General features: G+C 52.8%; 1 protein-coding gene across 1 annotated transcript in view; it reads left to right on the plus strand.

Moving 5' to 3' along the window:
* The window catches only part of Cdh22 (cadherin 22), a 112437-nt gene that overhangs the window by 60006 nt on the left and 33426 nt on the right, over positions 1-19005 (plus strand). Inside the window, exons 4-5 of the mRNA XM_063248253.1 lie at positions 9875-9994; positions 17889-18056. Of these exons, the coding sequence (XP_063104323.1) occupies positions 9875-9994; positions 17889-18056 (288 nt within the window). The remainder of the gene's footprint in view (positions 1-9874; positions 9995-17888; positions 18057-19005) is intronic.

Genomic DNA, 19005 nt, shown 5'->3' on the forward strand with positions numbered 1-19005 from the left:
CCTTTGGTGCTGAGCAAACTGGGAAGTCAGTGGACGGTCTTGCTCAGAAGAATGGCATGATGTGACTTAGTTTTAAGAGGGTCTCATAGCTGTTCCATGAAGACTAGAGAGGCAGAGGTGGGGGAATAGGGCAGGACAAGCACAGGAGCTGGTGGCTCTTGGAGGAGGATGTGATAAAGACCAACGCAAGAAACAGTGGTGACTTGGAAGAGGGGGTACCTCGGGGGTGGGGTGTTAAGTTGAGGCTGACTTGTGGATATATTTCAAAAGTAGGACTGAAAGCATCTGCTAATGAATTAGATGTGGGGTGTAAGAGAAAGAAAACCCGAGGATGCCCGCTGGGATTTTGACCTGAGCAATGAAATAGATGGAATTTCCATTGACTGAGATAGAAGGAGCACATTGGGGAGCTGAAGGGAGGCAGGAGTTTGGTTTCAGACATGCTAAGTTAGAAGTGCTTGTTAGGCAACCGAGTAGCGATCTTTAAAAAGACAATTGAATAAACAGCTGCCATGGAGGGGACGGGCCGAGAGATGCATTTGAAATTGTCAGTGGCAAATACCACTGGAATTTCAGAGCCTGGCAAGAATTTAGAAATTAATTTGTGAATTGGAAAACTGAGATTTGGAGAGATGGTGACAAGCCCAGGGTCACCTAGCAAGCCAGAGGCAGCTCTGACTTCCTGGCCCCCACTCCCCAACTAGAAGTCTGGCTGAGCTTTTATGCATGGAACATTCTAGAAAGTCGGCCAGAATGATGCTACAGAAGGAAGCAGAGGCTGTATCTGGAGGACTTGAGGGAAGCAGGGAGCTTTCACAGCTCTAGAGGCACAGGACTGATGTTAGCATCCACTGGGCCACTAGACTGTTGGAGTGGCTTCAGTAATACAGGAAAATTGGGTCCAAGAGAAGGACAGTAGCTCATCCAAGGTCACTGAGAGTGCAGGGGGCAGAGCCAGCCCCCAGCCCATGAGCACCACGGAAGCCCCAGCCCTCCTCCTCTGCCTCTCCCAGTAGCTGTCTCATTGCACTCAGGAAAAAAGGAGGCAGGGTGACTCCATTTGGCCAAATCAGGGAACCAGAGAGGGGGAGAGAAGAGGCAGAAATTAAATTAGTTTATTTCATTTGAGCAACTTTTTGAAGGAGAAACAAATCCGACGCCGCAGTGTTTGCGAGACTCCAGGCAGCTTTGAAAATCAGTCACAATTACTGAGCCTCCTGATCCCTGGCAGAGGAGGGCGGGGCCAACAAGTGGCAGTGGGGACTGGGCAGCTTCGGAGATCAGAGGGAGCAAGGACGCGGTTTGGGACATGAAAGACAGCAGTGCTCACAAATTAAACCACTCAGAGCTTAAAAGGGAAGGGAAGTGTGCCAGGGGCCCTGATGAGCCACGCTTCCGAGTGGGGGCTGCCCAGCAACGCTGGGCTTAATGCAGCGAAGCGGGTCCTGAGCTGCCAGTTGGGAGGCCTGGTGCGCACATGACCTTGGGCAAGTCCCTGTGATCCTCTGGGTCCCAAGTTCCCTTCTAAGCACCGAGAAGGCTCCTCCACGCCACAGATATTTACCGAATGCCCACTGCGAGCTCTGTATCATCCCAGGCACTGGGGATTTTTCCCGGACCTCCACATCAGAGCAGGGAAAAGACAGGAGAGAAACAAGCAAATATACAACACCCAGCAGCACAAATGCTACGCAGAGAAGAGAACCTGCAGCGATTTGGGGGAAGCATTATTTTAGGTAGAGGGCTCAGAGAAGGTCTTCATTAGAAGAGGACATTCGATCAAAGGCAGAGAACCACAGTGCTGCGGGAAACAGTGGTTTCTAAATTCTATTGTGTACCGAAATTACCAAGAGAGCTTGTTAAAGCACAGATTGCCACCCCACTCCCCAACAGGGTTTCTGTGTTCCTTTGTGGTGCTACAGATCACAGTGAGAGCTTTGTCGCATGCTAGGTAAGTGCTTTTCCGCTGAACTACACCACCGCCAGGCTCCTACCTCCCCCTTGAGTATTTCTGATTTAGTAGGTCTGGGTTGTTAGAAGGGTTAACAAATTCCCAGATGATGTTGAAGGTTCGGGGACTATACTTGGAGAACCACTGAGCTAACAAAATGCTCACGTACTGGGAATAGTGGGTCAAAGGTTCTGTTGTGTTTGCACAAAATCAAGGAGGTTAGTGTGGCCGAAGAGGGATGAGTGTGTGGGGGGATTTGTCCAGATCCTTAGAAGGGAGATCAGAAGTTGAGTTGCACAGGACTTGGTAGCCATCAGAAAGTTTTCAGCTATACGCTGAGGGAGATGGGAAGCCCAAGAGTGGCGTAATCGAACTGATATTTTGAAAGAATGGCTTGGCTGCCATGTTGAAAATAGACTGCAATCCCGAAAGTCGAGAGGCAATTCTGACTGGCATTGTGTAGGTGGTAGGAAGGATGGGGTTCTGGGGGCATGATGAAGGCGGAGCCCACAGGGCCTGGAAGGAACTGGATTTGGAGAATGAGAGGCAGAGGACACTGGACCCAGTGCAGGGGCTGCTATGGCTGAGGCAGAGAATGCTGAAGGAAATCAAGTTTGCAAAATAGAGTCCATTCCTGGGTGTTTTGAGATGGACACATTTACTGGAAACTCCAGTGGAGATGCCTGGGGGACACACAGGCCAGGGGTGTGCACATCAGCAGAGAGGGAGCTAGAGACGTGACCCTGGAGGTCAGTGACAGGGAGGATTTAAAGCTGGAGGCTGAATGAAATCAACGGGGAGTGAGTCTTGGTAGAGAGAAAAGGGGGGCAGGGAACCTTTTAGTGTAGGGGACCTGGACCCCTTTCCTAGGCCATCAGGAGCCGATCGGTACCAGCAAAGGGATTTCTTAGGGTTCCCGTGCCCAGTTCAATCCCACCTGCTTAAGGATGCCAGCTGTGTACACGACAGTATACTTGGCGCTGGACAGGATGCAGAGAGGAGAAATTCAATTCAGTACACATGTATTAGTCACTACTTTGTTCTGGGCACTGCAAGAGATGCAAAGATAAATAATTGAATTAAATCCACAAATGTTTATTAGCACCCGTTATATACAAGGCCTTCAGTGTACTTGGCTTGATAGCACTTACAGCGATGAGTCATCTCCCTTGGCAAACATTTAATAGGACCCACATCTTTTATAGGCCCACAGAGCATAGAAACATTTATTAGTGCCTGCTGTATACACGGTGTTTCACCAGCTTTGTGGGAATGCGCAGCTGAGCAAGACACCACCCCGACCCCAAAGTGGCTGTAGATGCCCAGCGCCAACTTTGATCAATTGGTAGTGGCTGTGGAGTCAAAGGTCTCTCAGCTAAAAAGAATGCCACGGTGGATTAGTGATGTCTGCCATGAGCAAGGATGGAGAAGTGGTGGCCCGGGTGCCATAGCACGGGCACTCAGCAGACTGTGGGGGAATGGGCAGAGCCCTGGCACAGCCGCGTGCTTGTGTATTCCGCCTCCTCTGTGATCAGCATCTGTAATGGCTGCAAAAAGCCTGCTTTGTAGTACAGCCGCACTGCTTGGGATATTCACTAAATAATAGCTATCAGCCAACACTGCTTTCACAGAGCTATTTCCCTTTATCCTTGCAATCCCGGAGAATAAGCAGGGCAGGTATTACTGTCCTCATTTTGCCGATGAGGAAATAAATGCAATGACAGATGAGTGACTTATCTGAGGTTCCATAGCAAGAGCCGTAGCCAGATCCTGGAACCGGAACCCAGGTTCCGCCGGACTCGCCACCCATCGCTTTCTTTGAGGAAACAGGCAAGGCTATCTCTTGCCCAGGACTTGACAGTTTGAAAACTGCTTTCACATCCTTAATTTCATGTCGTCCCACCCCCAACCCCACCCCCAGGGCCTCTCAAGTGAAGTGAGAACATCCCCATTGTACAGCTAAGTAAAGTGAGGCTCAAAAGAGGAAAGGATATAGAAGTGGGAGAACATGTTATCTGACCCCTAAACCCAGGGCTTGGGGGACAGTGGCAGAGAGGAAAGCAGGACAGCAGGAGGCACTGTGTTCCCCCAAGGGCCTCATTTGAGGAGGGCAGCAGCAGTCTGGGAGCTGCCGATGGTCCCCGCTGCAGCCACAGAGAGTGTGGCTCAGCAGCCCTCAGGCCCAAGCCAGGAATCAATCGTTGGTCTCTGCAGAGACAACTTCTAAAGATGTTTTTAATTAAAGTCCAGGAAGATCTATATGTGCAATATCTCCTTGCCTAGCAACGGCACTAGCTCTCATCATCCAGGTCGGGGGGGGACGGGCCAGGAGGTTTCTGGTGGGGAGGAGCCGCAGAGAGGAGCGGAGGCCCTGGCATTTGGGACTTGGCCCCCTAACCCAGGTAATCTGGCCAAAGGGGAGCTTGTCCACATCTCTCTTTGTTGTTCCTACTAAGAAATCATTCAACAAGCACGAGCAGCATCCCCATGCAGGGCCCTGTGTGCTCACAGTGTTGAGGCGCAGAGACAGCAAAGCCATCATCCTGCCCTCCAGGGCCTGGTGCAAAGTGGGCTCGCTGCAGAGGTGGAGAGCGAGAGTGGAACCCAGGCACAGGCAAAAATGTTTACTTTCTGCAAGAGGCAGAAGAATGCAGGTGCAGATATTACAATGTTGCTATCTCAAACAAGTCACTGGATGTTCTAGCAGAGTTAGAGCTGGTGAATGTAGAAAGGACAGAAGAGCCTGTGGGCCTCAATTTGGGATGGCAGGAGAGTCCTCTGTCTCTGGGGAACGTGTTAGAAGTACACGCTCACGCACACACGCATACACACGTGCACTATACACCACACACACCCAGGGTTGCCTGGATGGGCAAGACCATGTGTGGGATCCGTAAGGGGAGCAACTGAGCGGGGATGTTCAGACCAGAACTCTCAGACCAGACCCCACTTTTCTGCTCCTTGCCCCCCTCTTCCTGCTTCCTGACCCTTAGGGCGTCTCTGTCCCTGTGTCTGTGACTCTAGTTTACTTCCTTACCTCCGTGTTTCTATCTCTTCCTGTCACACTGTTTCTGTGCCTCTGGTTTTTCTGTCTCTCATTTCTCCATCTCTGACCCACTTTTTTGTAGCACTTTCCCTGTTGCTTGTCCTGGGCTTGGTCCTCTCCTCTGTCCCACAGGTGCTCCCCCTACACACACACACACACACACACGCACACACACACACGCACACACACACACACAGACTTCCCTGCGTCTCCTGTGTGCCGTTGGTCTGTGTTAGGCTGCCCTGGTTCGGTGACTGGAAGCAAGGTCAAAACCAGGCTCAGCAAGCCACGATGATAAGTGATCATCGAAGAGGGAATTGGGGAAGGGACAGGGAGGGAGGAGGCCTTGTTTCCTGTGTAATCTGAGCACTCCCAGGGACGCGACAAGTGGTTTTTAATTTTTAATAGAAAGCATTCTGTGCAGTGCTGGCAACAGCAGGGGGTGGGACTCATTTTTTATAAATGTTTGAGAAACTAAATGTGAGCCGAGGGTATCTCCAGGCCCAGCAGGGTGGCAAAGGAGGCAGGGAAGAAGCAGAAGAATAATTACAAACATCTTCATAATAATGACACTTGGTCACCGCATTTGAGGACTCTGTTCTTTTCCAAAATGCTTCATCACTTCCGTCTCGTTAAGGGGTCCCCGCACCCAGAACGCAGCAGGGGTAAATTATTATCTCCGTTTCATAGGAGAACTGAGATCAGGTCAGCTTGGGTAGTTTCCCTGCCGTTGCCCATAGAGCACGGCCAGGGATGGACTGAGAATATAGGTCTGCACCCCCTGAGCCCCCCTGCAGGCACTGGGGACAGCTGGAGCCCAAATGCACCTCCCAGACAGCAAGAATTAAGGCCAGGACATAGGTTCCAGTCCTGCACCTGGACAAACCATGCAGAGCCACTCAGATACTCCAGAGATGAGGAATGGACAACCACCCCTCCTTCTAATGCTGGCACTCAGGGTTCCTATGCACGCCAAGGACATGAAGCAGGGAAAAGAATGGACTTCTGTCAAGTGTCCACTAAACCCCCGCTCCAGCAGCAGCCTCTTAAATATATCACCTCTAATCCTCATCTCAGAGCTGCGGAGTGGGTCTCTGACAGTACCGGTGAAGAAGCAGGCCAGATGGATGAATGATGGCAGAGTTCTGAACCCAGGGCTCTGACGCCAAGGCCCGCTCATTCTCCTTGGATATGTGAGGGGCCTCTCTCTTCAGGAGTGTCCAACTTCCCACTCTGACTGTGACACGAGGCCCCCTTGCTGCCTCCCTCTGGTGTCAGTCTCTGTACAGGCTCTGGGGTCCAGGAGCGTGTCAGCTGCCTAAGCAGATGGTGGTTTTATTTTGCCCCTACTACTTACTAATGATGTGACCTTGGAAAGTCATTTAGTCCCTTCATGACTCCGTGTGCTCACCAGTTCAATGACAGGTTAAGTCTGGGGCATCTGTTATTAAAGCAGGGGACACATTAAGATCACTCTGAAGCTTGCAAAACTGCCCTTGGCTGGATTGCACCCCAAGAGTTCTATTTAATTGGTCTGAAATGGGGCTCAGCGTCAGTTTTATTTTAAAGCTCCCAGTAGATTCTAATGTGCTGCCAGGTTGAGAACCACTGGTTTTTGTGTCCTCCAAGGACCAGCTATTCCATATTTAACATTCCACTTGAATCCCTGGGCCCTGAAAGCCTGTTTACTCAGGAATCAGTGAGGCAGCCCTTTTCTTCCCCTCCAGAGGGGCTGGGGCGCTTAGCAGAGGGGTGGGGCAGCACCATGGACAGAGAACCACCCATTCTAACCATTTCTAGCCCTGTTCTGGAATGCGGGCTTGACCCAGCAGCTGGCAAGGGGAAATCTGAATCCGACTCCTGCCCTCTGTCCTCTCTCCCTTCCTTCTCCTTTCCCTAAGGCTTCACTCTCTCATCCTCCCATCAACTCCCTCCTCCTACCTATAAGGCAGGACACATGTGTTTGCACATCAGATCCTCCTGGATTTGAATCTTGTTGCACCCAGGCCCTTGCTAGGTGAACTTGGCCGAGCACTGCCTTTGGTGCTGGACCTCAAAATCTACTTAAATTTTCATAATGAGGCCAAGAATTTGGTATTACTGTTTCTATCTCATAAATGAGAAATGGACTCGGCCTCCACTTCCTCATCTGTAAAGTGGAAATCTTAGCAGAGCTCCCTGCAAGGTTCTATTGTGCAAACTCCATGAGATAATGCATGTAAGGGGCATACATCATTGTAGCTAGCACGGAGTAATTATTCAATAAACATAATCTCTCATTATCATCATTATTAAATAATATATAACCATGAGTTTCAGCTCGTGAGAGGCACATTGATTTTCAGAAATTTTGCAGACCAGTTTTTACCACATTGGTGGCTTGAAACTGAGCCACAAGGGAAGTCAGCAAACCTAGAAAGTGGGGTGCTCCTCACTCTGTCTATGCACAGAGTTGGTTTGAGGTCTGAAGGACAGATGGACATGACAGTACATGGTAAAAGGTGAGCATTTGAACCTCATGAATTGCCCCAGGGGTGGGGGTGCCCTGAAGGTGCTCTACAGCGGCCACAAGCCTGGCACCCTTTAGTCTGCCGATGCTGGGGTGCTGTTGACGGGAGGAGAAGGAGGGAGGAGTGTGTGGATGGCCCAAGGAGGCCGTTCCTCTGAGGCTTGGGGGAGAAGTGGTGAATCACTGACCCTTCACGGTCCCCACGTGTCGGCATTAACTGTAATGGCTGCAATAAAGAATCCCAGATTGAGGAAATGATTCCATCATCCCCATGGGAGTCTCTGGGATGCAGCCAGGGAGAAATGAGAGAGAGAGGGGAGAGAGAGGAGAGAGGGAGGGAGGGAGGGAGAGAGAAGCTCAGCTACCATGTCCCTGGGGAGTCACCCAGCCTGGCATTGCGGCTGGCCCATGGGGTGGAGGGAACAGGCAGGCAGGTGACAGGGATGCTTCTCATAAAAGTTATAACTGTTACCATTTATGGAGCACCCATCATGAGCCCCAGGCTGTATGTATCTTCGCCCATTTCAGTGCACCTGAGGGAGGCACCGCACGCCATTGCAGGTAACCTGCTGCTCCCCCCCAACCAAGAAGCGGGGCGCCTGCTTCTATTGGAGTCCCCACAGGAGCCTGGTGCTGTCCTTGGTTCTGATCACAGAAACCTATTTGAATTCTCCCATTAACTTGGGAGCTTGGTACCAATTGTCATCTGCATTTCACAAATGAGGAGATTGAGGCACAAAAGTGTTCACGCCATGCCCAAGGCCATCAGTGATGGTGCTGCCTGATTCTTCACCTGTACTGCTACAGAGGCCCAACCTGGACCTCTGAGATGCTGTGGTGATTGTAGGCTCTGGGTTTAAGAGCCGACCAGGCTGGTGAGGCTGGGTGTGCTGTGGCTGCTCAACAGATGCCCATTCTTTTCCCTTTTTCTATGTGCAGAACGCAGCCAGGGCCATGTCCCTGGAGACCCCCGGACACCAGCATCAGGAGCCCACTCCCTCCTCTTCCTCGGCTCCCCTATGCAAGTTGGACATGGTTGATACAGAGCTGAAGCATCCAAGGAGAGGCGCATTGCAGGGGCAGCTTGGGAGACTCCAGCTGGGAGGGGGACCCAGAGAGGAAAATGAGAAATGCAAAGGAGTGAAAAATAAATACACGTGTCTGTCTGGAGTGATGGAGGGCCCCAGGCTGGAGGCAGGAGAGGCAGGCAGCGCGCTGGGCTAGCAGAACTGCCGCCACAGCACTTTCAGGCTCACTCATTAGCCCAGCAGCGAACTGGCCTTGTCTCCCAGCATGCCGCTCTACTGGCCCAGAGTGCCCAGCCTAGCCCCAGAAGGCGCCACTCAGCCCCCAGCAGGGCACCCAGCCTGGTCTCCTGCCTTTGGGTCATATCCTGAGCCTCTAAGGCTCCCTCTGGATCTTCCGTCTCACGCCTGTCTTTCTGCAAAGGTCCAGACGGACCAGGCAGCTTTACAGGTCCCTCCATCTAACCCCTCCTCCGCCGGGTCCAGCCTCACGTCCCAAGCCCTGCTTTCGTCAAATTGAACATGATGTCAAATTAGAGCCATCTCTAGGACAGGCCGAGAGAAGCTCCCAGTTTAATGAGCCAGCGTCGAAAATCAATAACTTAATTGCCGCTGTTTGATGGACTTTTATCCAATTTATACTCTCCCTAGCAGCCTACGTGCAGAGCATGAGGAGCAGGGTGTGTGTGGCTGGAGGGGGCTCTCTGGGCACCTGGGGGAGGGGCAAGGAGGGCACCCGGGCCCACAGCACACTGCCTTCCCCAGGGAGAGCAGGGCCCTGCCGCTCTCCTGGCCAGGGGCCAAGAGACATAGCCTCTGGGCCCCGTGAGCTTGGCCGTCCTCTGGACTGTCCTCTACTGCCCTGGTGGGGGCAGGAGAGAGTCTGAGGGATCTAGAGGGTTGGCAGATAGGTGCTTGGTTTCCAGTCTGGGCTCTAACTCTGTGATGACCTTAACCAACTGTGACTGTTGCCACCACCTTCGAAAGACTGCCCTGAGCCGCTCTATGCTTTTTAACCTGGGGACCAAGGACTGAGCTCACCCATTTTGCTGAAGGGAAAATGGAGATTCCCATAGGCTGCCTTTCCTTGCCGCGGTCCGACAGCTGAGAACCACATAACAGAGAGCTGAACCAGAGCTGAGTCCGTGGTCACCCTCATTCCACCAGCAAGGCCCCCTGTCAGGAAGCCAGCTGGGACTCAGAGTGGGATCGGGTGTGTTAGGGGCTGGCTTTGTTGATCTCCAGAGGGGCTCATCTCCTAGCTCTCTGGGACGGAGAAAGGAGGCACCGATGAACACAGCAGCTCCAAATGACCGCTGTCTCGCTTGGTCCCCCGGGTCCAGGCACATCTGTGATGCAGGTGATGGCCTCGGATGCAGATGACCCCACTTACGGCAGCAGCGCCCGGCTGGTGTACAGCGTGCTGGACGGCGAGCGCCACTTCACGGTGGACCCTAAGACCGGTGAGAGGCGGGGCCGGGCTGAAGGGGCGGGGCCAAAACTGGGCCACTTGAGGGGCGGGGCGTTGAGGGGCTCTTGTGGCTTGGGACAGATCTGACCAACAAACATCCAGGCTTGCATCCTTGCTCTGTAAGGGACTCCAGAGTCTCGGGCAGCCAGGCAAGAAAAGGGAAGGACAGAGGACCAGAAAAATATGGGATGGGGGACCCTGTAAGACTAACAGAGAAGCAGCAGGGTCAGCTCTTTGGGCACCCAGATATCTGAATCAGCTGCCCATTTGTCCTTGGGGGTGTAGGCTGCGACAGAACGGTGGGCTGGAAATCTCTGTTCACATGGCTGTTGCTAAGGAGCTGATAGACTCTTAGAGGCCATTGGAAGGGAGGCTTCTTGTTTGTGGGCCCCCTCACACACTCCCTCACACAGCACACCCCCAAGATGGGCTGCAGCACCCCTCCCCTCCCCGCTTATTCCCACTAGGCTGAAAAAGGCAGCATGAGGAGACTGAGGCTCAGAGAGGTGAAGTGACTTGCTCAGGGTCACACAGCTGGGAGAGCTCCAGGTTCCAGCAGGGTGTGCTCAGCACGCTCTCCTTCCCTGGGTTAGGAAGGAGATGAGGCCTCAGACAGCACAAATAAAAATCCCATCGCAGGACTGTGGGCGCGGGGGCAGTCATATGCTCAGGCAATTCGGATTTCAGGGTTTTTGGAGGCAGTAGCAGCAATCGCCAAAGGATAGGAAGGTGTTGGGCAGATGGAGATTTCAGAGAAGGGCATTCCAAGCAGAGGGCATGGTGCGGGCAAGGGCTGGGGGTAGCCAAACTGCCTGAGGCGCGAGGGGAATTGTGAGCAAGTCCATCTGAGGAATCAGGCCTGGGGAGAGGCCAAGTGGCCATTGGTTAGGGGCCTGGCTGGCTGGGTAAGCAGCTGCAGCGCTGAGATTTTATCCTAAGGACAATGATAGGGGCGGGAGGGGCCGATGGCTTGGGGTTGGGGCTTTTGTTTACGTGTTTGCTCTGTTTTGTTCCTGGGGAGGGGAAGATTGTAGCTATAAGCACAGGTGTCATTGTGTTCTCTTACACATAATATCTTCATTATTTTTTTCCTGCTTCCAAAGTAATACCTGTTAGAAAAAACTCAAATATTAAAGAAATGTTAAAAAAGAAAGTGCTTTCCACTCCCTGTCCTTGGTAACTGCAGCTCCAAAGGTAGCCACCTGCTACATAGATCCTGCGAGATCTTAGACGCGTTCACTCGGAAAATGTTAAGTCATTTTTTTTCAAAATAGATTATACATTTCAAGGTTCAAAATTCAGAAAGTTCAAATGAGTATTTAGTGGCAGTTCCTTCCTCATCCAGTGCCCAAGCCATCCAGCCTGTGTCCCCAAGGCAACCAATGTAATTTTCTGGTGAATCTTTGCAGAGCCATTCTATGCATGTACAAGAAAATGAGGCACACGCATTTATTTTATTTTTTACATGAATGGTAGCTATAAACACACTCTATCCACCGCCTGCCTCTTTGGCTTATTAGTGCACCTCGAAGATAATTCCACATCAGTTCACAAAGAGCTTACTCATTTTTTTATTTAATGCCTGTTATGGATCCACTAAAATTTATTTCGCCTGTCCCCTGTTGATGGACATTTACACTGCTTCCAATCCTGTGCCACATCGAACCATGTTGCATTTAATCACCTCATACATACATGAGGTAGCCCTTATGCAAGTGTATTTGCTGGGTAATTTTCAGGAAGAGAAAAGGCTGGTCAAATAGAATGTGCATTTGGAATAGGATGAATAATGCCAAAATATACCAGATTACACTCCCATGAGCCACGTGTGAGAGTTCCTGTCCCCCCTCCTCCTCACCAACACTGTGGGCTCATTGATGACTTTTAAGCAGGGAAGTGACATGCTCAGGTTTTCATTTTAACAAGATCCCTCGGGCGGTTACTGTAGAGTTTGGCTCAGAGGCAGGAATTGGAGGCAGGGAGGCCCCAGAGCCCAGGGTGGTCAGCATAGAGCCCCAAAGGACAAAAGCTAAAAGTTTGCATTCTTCCTCAGTATCCACTTGGATTCTTTAATTTTCCTATCTAGTTAGGAAGCCAGATATGATGTGTTGAGCATGAGGATGTTTGGAGGTGCTGAGGAGAACGGGGGTACGGCGAGTCTCTGAAAAGGACAGACATTGGGGAGAATCAGTCCCCAAAATTAAGAGCCCTTGATTAAGAGACCTAAACCTGCGTATTCATCCAAGTGAGGGGGCAGCTCCTTCAGACGTGGGAGGAACAATGTGAATTACAACAACTGTCTAGGAGCAGAGGAATTAGCAAATGTGTCCTGGAATCTAGTGCAGGGCTAACAATCCAGCTTTAACCGTACAGTCTTTACTATGAAAAAAGCAGGGAAAGAAACAACGAGAACCTCCAACAGCCCATCTGAAGTATGGGCATGCATTTGTGAAAATCGTTGGTGCCCTCGAAGCTTTGGTTTCCTGTGTGAACAAGAAAGATACAAAACCTCCCTCCTAGGACGGCAGTGACCATTAAATGGGAGAATCCATTCGTCCGTTCAGGCGCCCACATGCCTGGCTCTGTTCTAGGCTCTAGGAATGCCTAGAAGTGGACACATTCAACACTGTCCTGATGGGGATTCTTCAGATAAGGAAGACAGAAAATGAACATACACGTGTAACGTCAAGTAACAATGAGTATAAAGAAGAAACATGAAACAGGGTGGGGGATCGAATTAGATTAAAGAATCAGGCAGGCTTCTGGGGAGGCAGCTTTGGAGTAGACCCCCAAATGGAGTAAAGCCACAGGGCTCTCTGGGGAAGAGGACCGTAGGCCAGAGGAACAGGGACCACGGGAAGGACTCAGCCCAGCAGCTGCTGTAGGGGATGGTGGTGGCGGTGAAGCCTCCATCCAGCTACCGGGATGGGACAGGGACTCTAGGGCAGGAAGGTTTTCAGGAGAACAAGAAGAAAAAGAAGACAGAAATAAGAGGGGGCCAGGACGGAGTCCTGTGAGGCTGGAGGGGTGAACAGATGAAAGCTCAGGCTCCGTGGGAGTTGGGAGGACACCCAGTTTCTAAGGAGCACTGTAGAGGTGCCAGGCAGTTCAGGGTGGGGAGGAGGCTGGCCAGTGGGTGGTCCTGGACCCCAAAGGCAAGGGGTTCAAACGGAGTCTTTGTGCTAGAGTCCTCCACGGCTCAGTTTAAAGGCTCCTTGAACCAGACTTTGCCTCCAGCCCCACCGCCAGTGCTGCTCTGGTACCACTTCCCAGCCCCAGCTCCATTTCCCCAGCCAGGAATATTCCGCTGCTGCGCGTCTATATTTAGCAGCTGCTGCGAGGTACAGTCTGTTCTCGCTGTGCATCTAGCAGGGAGCAGAACCTGAATGAGGCCTGAGAGGAAGGTGTGAGCCAGAGGGGAGGCGGGGCGCCCCAGGCCCAAGTGCCAGAGGAGAAATTAACTTGTGTGTTTTAAAGGCCAGGCCTGCCAGCAAGCCCCCTACGGGGGCGACAGGGACGGCATTTATGGGCTAATGAGGCGTCACACGGCCTCCAGGGGCCCTTATGCAGCATTCAGAGGAGCCTACAGGGGCGACAAGGAGAACAGCTGGAACTGGGGGTGATGGGTGAAGATTGGCCTACAGGGAATCATGGCCAGGTTATAATTACCAGCCCCCGCCTACCACCCAGCAGGGATAGACTCTCAGCAGCTTCCAGATCTCTGCTGAAAATTCTTAGCCAGGCCAGAGCCATCCATTGTACTGAAGGGAAAATAGGCACCTTTTGCTTTTCATTGAGCACCTACTCAATGCCAGGACCTAAATCAAGCTGATGAACTGGACATGGTTTCTGCCCTCACAGAGACACAGGAGCCAGAAAGCAATAGGCAGATACACCCAGGTGCAAGGGGGCAATGGGTGGATGGTAGGAGGCCATATGGTACTTGAGTGTTTTGTGCCAGGCCTGGTAGATACAGTGATGAACAATACCAGCATGGATCTCTGCCCTTGAGGAACTTACACATGAGGTACCCAACCCAGGGCTTTGGGGAAGGGGTCAGTCAGGTATCTACAAATTGTGAGACCTGCTGCTGGAAGCTTTGTCTCATCTAAATCTCTAGACAGCCATACCCTGAGAACATTCCCATTTTACAGGGTGGAAAAAGAGGCACAGAGAGCTTGCCTGAGGTCCGATGGCGTGTAAATGGCGGGAAGAATACAAGAACCCGTATCTGTCTGACTCCAGAGTTCTTGCTTTTCCCTTGTTCTCTGTGGGAAGTTGGTTCTAGGATTCCTGCAGAGACAAAAATCCGTGCAAGCTCCATTTCCTTATATAAAATGGCATAGGATTCCTTGTGTCCTACACACATCCTCTTGCATGCTTTAAATCAACTCTAGATTATTTACAAGAGCTAATATAAAGTAAATACTACGAAATAATTTATGTGCCCTATTGTTTGGGGGAATAATGACAAGAATAAAAGAATCCATACATCCTCATAACAATTTTTTCCTGAATATTTTTGATCTGCAGTTGGTTGGATGCAGATCAACCTACAGATACAAATTGTTTGGGGGATAATGACAAGAATAAAAGAATCCATACATCCTCATAACAATTTTTTCCTGAATATTTTTGATCTGCAGTTGGTTGGATGCAGATCAACCTACAGATACAAAACTTGCAGACGCAAGGACCAGCTATAATGTAATTTGGCCACTGCCATCAAGAGGTAGAGTCTATTTTCCCAGCTTTGAAACAGGCCTGACCTATGATTTGTGTTGGCCAATAGAATGTGGCAGAAATGATATTATGCAAATTGCAAGGTTAGGTCTTAAGGGGCCTTGCAGCTCTGACTTTTGCCTTGGTCCTGAGGCTGCCGTGTAGTAAAGCCAGCTGACCAGAAATGAGAGAACCAGTGTGACCCAGCCCACTGCCGGAATCAACTACCAGGGGTATGGGAGAGGTCAGCTTGGCCCTTCCCAACCCTGCTGATTAACCCAGTTAAGGCCAGACAAAACCAGCAGAGGAGCAAGCCCCACCGCTGGGTTCCTCTGTCAGTTATCCACAGATTAAAACGCCCTAAACTTCCTGGCTTAAAACAACGGTCTGTTCTTTGTCACAATTCCGTGGGCTGGCTGGGCAGCACGTTCGTGAAGGCCATTCATTGGCTGTCAGGTTGCTGGTGGCTGGCTTGCTGGGGACAGCTGCGTGCCTGGGCCTCTCCGGGTGTGTGTGTGTGTGTGTGTGTGTGTGTGTGTGTGTGTGTGCGCTGTGTGTGTGTGTGTGTGGCTTTCATCTGGGCTTCCTCACCACACAGCGATCTCAGGATTGCAGAGAACGGGTCTCAGCACAGAAGAACATATAAAGCCTGTTTTTATGCTTGTCACTGATGTCCCACAGGCCAGAGCAAGTCACATGGCCAAAGTCAGATTCAGTGTGTGAACATGGCGAGACGTGGCTTTGCCGTAGCAGCCCAGGACCCAGAGCCGGTGCGGCCTCTGCATTCCTCAGAGATGCCGGGAGGGCACTTCGAGACTTTATGACCGGGCTCGAGTTCCTCTAGAGCTAGAAGGGGCGGGGACAGCAGGGGGCCTGGCCACCTCGGTGAAACCCCAAGCCGGGTGGCCAGGGCCCTGCAGGCTCTGCCTGGCCTCCTTGCGTCCCTCCCACCACCTTTCTGACCACTTCCGGTCACTCTCCCCGCTGTCTGCACTCGTTCGGCTGCTCTTTGTCCACTCGTCTTTCTGTCTCCAGATCTCTGTGTCTGTTTGTCTTTCTCTTGCTGTCGTGTCCTGCATTTCTCCCTGGCTGTGTCCCTCTTCCTGCCCCGCTCTCTGGGTCTCCTTCCCTCTCCTCGCTCACGTCTCCTTTCCTCCCTCCCATCCTCTCCTCTCCCCTCTCCCGCTGGGTCTGTGTGTCTGTGTGTCTGTCTGTCCTGTCCCTCTCTCACTATGTCTCTCCGTCTCTTTCTCCAGGCTTCTTTTCTTCTAGGTCTTTCTCTGTTGCTCCCTTTCTTTCTGTCCCATGCACCTCCCTCCCCATGACCCCAGAGGATGTGACAGGCTCCCCTCCCAGGGCAACCCTTGTGGTCCAGAGCTGCAGAGGCTCAGCTAGGAGACCAGCAGAAGCCCAGAGGGTGCTTTTCCCACCCAGCGGCTGGAGACAGCACTAGGGAACAGCCAGGGGGCTGACTACAGGATTGAGAAGACAGCTTGGCCAGTCAGCAGAGGGGGCAGCAAAGAGGACACCCAGGAGCCACATCCCTCTGTCAGAGGCCTGGCCTCCCCTCTCACATCAAGAGCTATGAGGGAGCCAGGTGGGGAGCTTCTCATGGGGCACTGGGAGGTGGTTCCTAGGCACAGGCTGACACTGGAGAGCCTATCTGAATGCTGGTTAAGTGGTCTCTACCTTGGCCTCTCTGTGCCTCTGTGTCCTCACCTGTGAAATGGGTCCAGTTACAGACCTTCCTTATAATGGTTGTGGAGAGAATTAAGTGAGACAGTTCACCTAAGGTGCGTGGAATAAAGTCGGGCACAAAGTACATGCATAGAAATGTTCATTATTGTTGTGATTATCATGTATGGTTTTTCTAGCTGATTGTCAAGCAGTTTCACTCCAGGGTTCACTTGGTGATGCCTAGAGGCATTTTTGGAACCCAGGGCAAGTGATGTACTGTCAAATAGCATAGAGGCCAACGGTGTGTGGAAGAGCTACACACACACACACACTCACGCACTCCTGCCTCTCCTCCTGTTTCATCGTCTTTATTGGAATCCAGGGACTATTTGGGGACAGAGCTTGGGTTTTATGGGGCACATCATGGGGCTACTGGTGCATGACTCCACCTGGCGCCTAAGCCCAGGGCGCCACCTGTCACCACCTGGCGCTCGCAGGCTGGAGTGGGTGTTGGGAGAGGTTCTGGACACCTTGTGTACTCCCCGTCCCCACCTGACTCTGTTCCACTGGCAGAGAGACAAGAAGCCTGGCCTTCCCTGGCAGAATTAATCTTGCAGTCACCCTGTTCTGCTCCCTCCCCACTCCCATTAGCAGCCCAGAGAATTGTCTGTTCCTTTCTGTTCCATGATTAGCTGCTGCCCGGACAGAGGCTCCAGGGCCAGGTGGGGGCCAGGCTGTGTCCCAGGATGGGGAACTTGAGGGGACAGGAAGGTGTGAGTGTGCGCCCGCCTTTGTGTGTGTTCTCATGGATGCGGTTGGCGGGTGTGTGGCCTATAGCACGGGCAGGCCAGCGCGACACCATGGAGAGCTGACCCAAGCGTGGATGCAAGCGTCCACCTCAGGAGACACTGCTGGGATGCCACTCCATACCCAACTCTGCACTGTTACTGACGGGGACACGTGGCTCAGAAGCCAGGCTCAGGCAGATAGTCTCAGTGGGGAAACTGAGGCCCCAAAGGGGGGGGCCACACAGTGGGCTGTTCTTTTCACGGGCCTCTTCTTAGTAAATGGCCCTTCCATTTCTGTGTCTGGGTCCGTGACGGTTGCATGAGAGCCTATGAGCTGGCGTTTGCCAGTGGCCCTGCTGTGTGTGTGAATTCCCTGAGTGTGTGGGGGAGGGGCTTGGCAGTGTGTGTGATGTTACATTAGTGTGCACCAATAGGGGTATGAATGTGCGTGCGTGTGCACTTAAGAGTGTGTGTGAGTGTGAGTAAGTGCATGTGTGGGTTACCTCGTGTGAGTGACCTCACACTGCATCATCCACATCCTCCCCAACTTGAACCAGCCTGCAGCTCAACAGGGGTGCAGGGGTCCCCTCAGAGGCTGGGAGCAGGGGCAGGGGGCAGATTTCCTCCCTCAGCTCCCACCTCAACCCCCCTCAACCTCCCCGTCCTGCCCCACCCTCCTTCAACCCCCCTCGCCCACAGGCGTCATCCGGACCGCTGTGCCCGACCTGGACCGAGAGAGCCAGGAGCGCTACGAGGTGGTGATCCAGGCCACAGACATGGCAGGGCAGCTGGGTGGCCTCTCGGGCTCCACCACCGTCACCATTGTGGTCACTGACGTCAACGACAACCCACCTCGCTTCCCGCAGAGTAAGTGAGGCCCTCCAAGAGCAAGGCCATATCTGTGTGTCTGTCTGTTGGCCCAGCCAAGCACCCACAGGCAGAGCCTCCTGAAGCTTCCCACCTAAGCAGGGACTCCCACTGTCTCTCCAGCCGCCCACCCAGGGTGTCCACTCGCCCCAGCCCTCCTCCAACCAGGCCTGCAGAAGGAGGTACTCCCCACCCCATCCCCTGCCAGCTGAGGAACACCTTGCTTCCTGTAGATGGTGAGCCCACACTTTGGCCCAGCCCCAACCCAAGCTTGCAAAGAGAAATGTGCTCCAGGGTGGGGTTCATAGGGATAGGGACCGAGGTAGCAGCCACCACAGCCAGGCAGATGTGGCTGTGCTGGAGACTGACGCTGATGACAGGCTTGTCCCTCTTCCTCTGAGCCTGGAGGGCGCGAGTCTGTGCTCATGGATCAGGGTGTCTCCACCCTCTGCCTCTCCTGGCACAGTGGCGCATCGGGGACTTCTGTGGCCCTGGCCCCTACTTCCCCATCAGCCCAGCCAGCCCCTTCCTCGCTCCCTGGCTCAGGCCACAGCTGTGCCGCCGCCAGGGAAGCCGCCTCTGAGGCTGGCAGAGACTAAACACCTCTGGGAGCTGGGCTGATTCCTATCTGGCAGTCATTACTTGAGGTCTGCTGCTCTCACATTAGGCCCCGCCACAGGGGACTGACCCCCACGAGATAAGGGAATGCAATCCCTTAGCTGAGTGCACAGCGTCGTGCAGGCCCAGAGCCAAAGCCCAGACAGAGCAGAGCCTGCGGCCAGCCCCACACCACCAGCACCAAGAAGCCCCGCTCAGGAGCTGGTCCACGGCCCACACTCCCAGCAGGTCCCTCCCGCTGATGGGGAAGCTTGGAAGCACCGTGCTGGGGTGACTCACCCAGCTCTGCCCAAGCTCGAAGAGCTCTGAGCTAGAACAGGGCTGCAGAGCA

Source organism: Cavia porcellus, unplaced genomic scaffold, assembly GCF_034190915.1.
Source record: "Cavia porcellus strain 051 isolate PalLab524CR breed Dunkin Hartley unplaced genomic scaffold, mCavPor4.1 scaffold_5, whole genome shotgun sequence".
NCBI classification, from domain to species: Eukaryota; Metazoa; Chordata; class Mammalia; order Rodentia; family Caviidae; genus Cavia; species Cavia porcellus.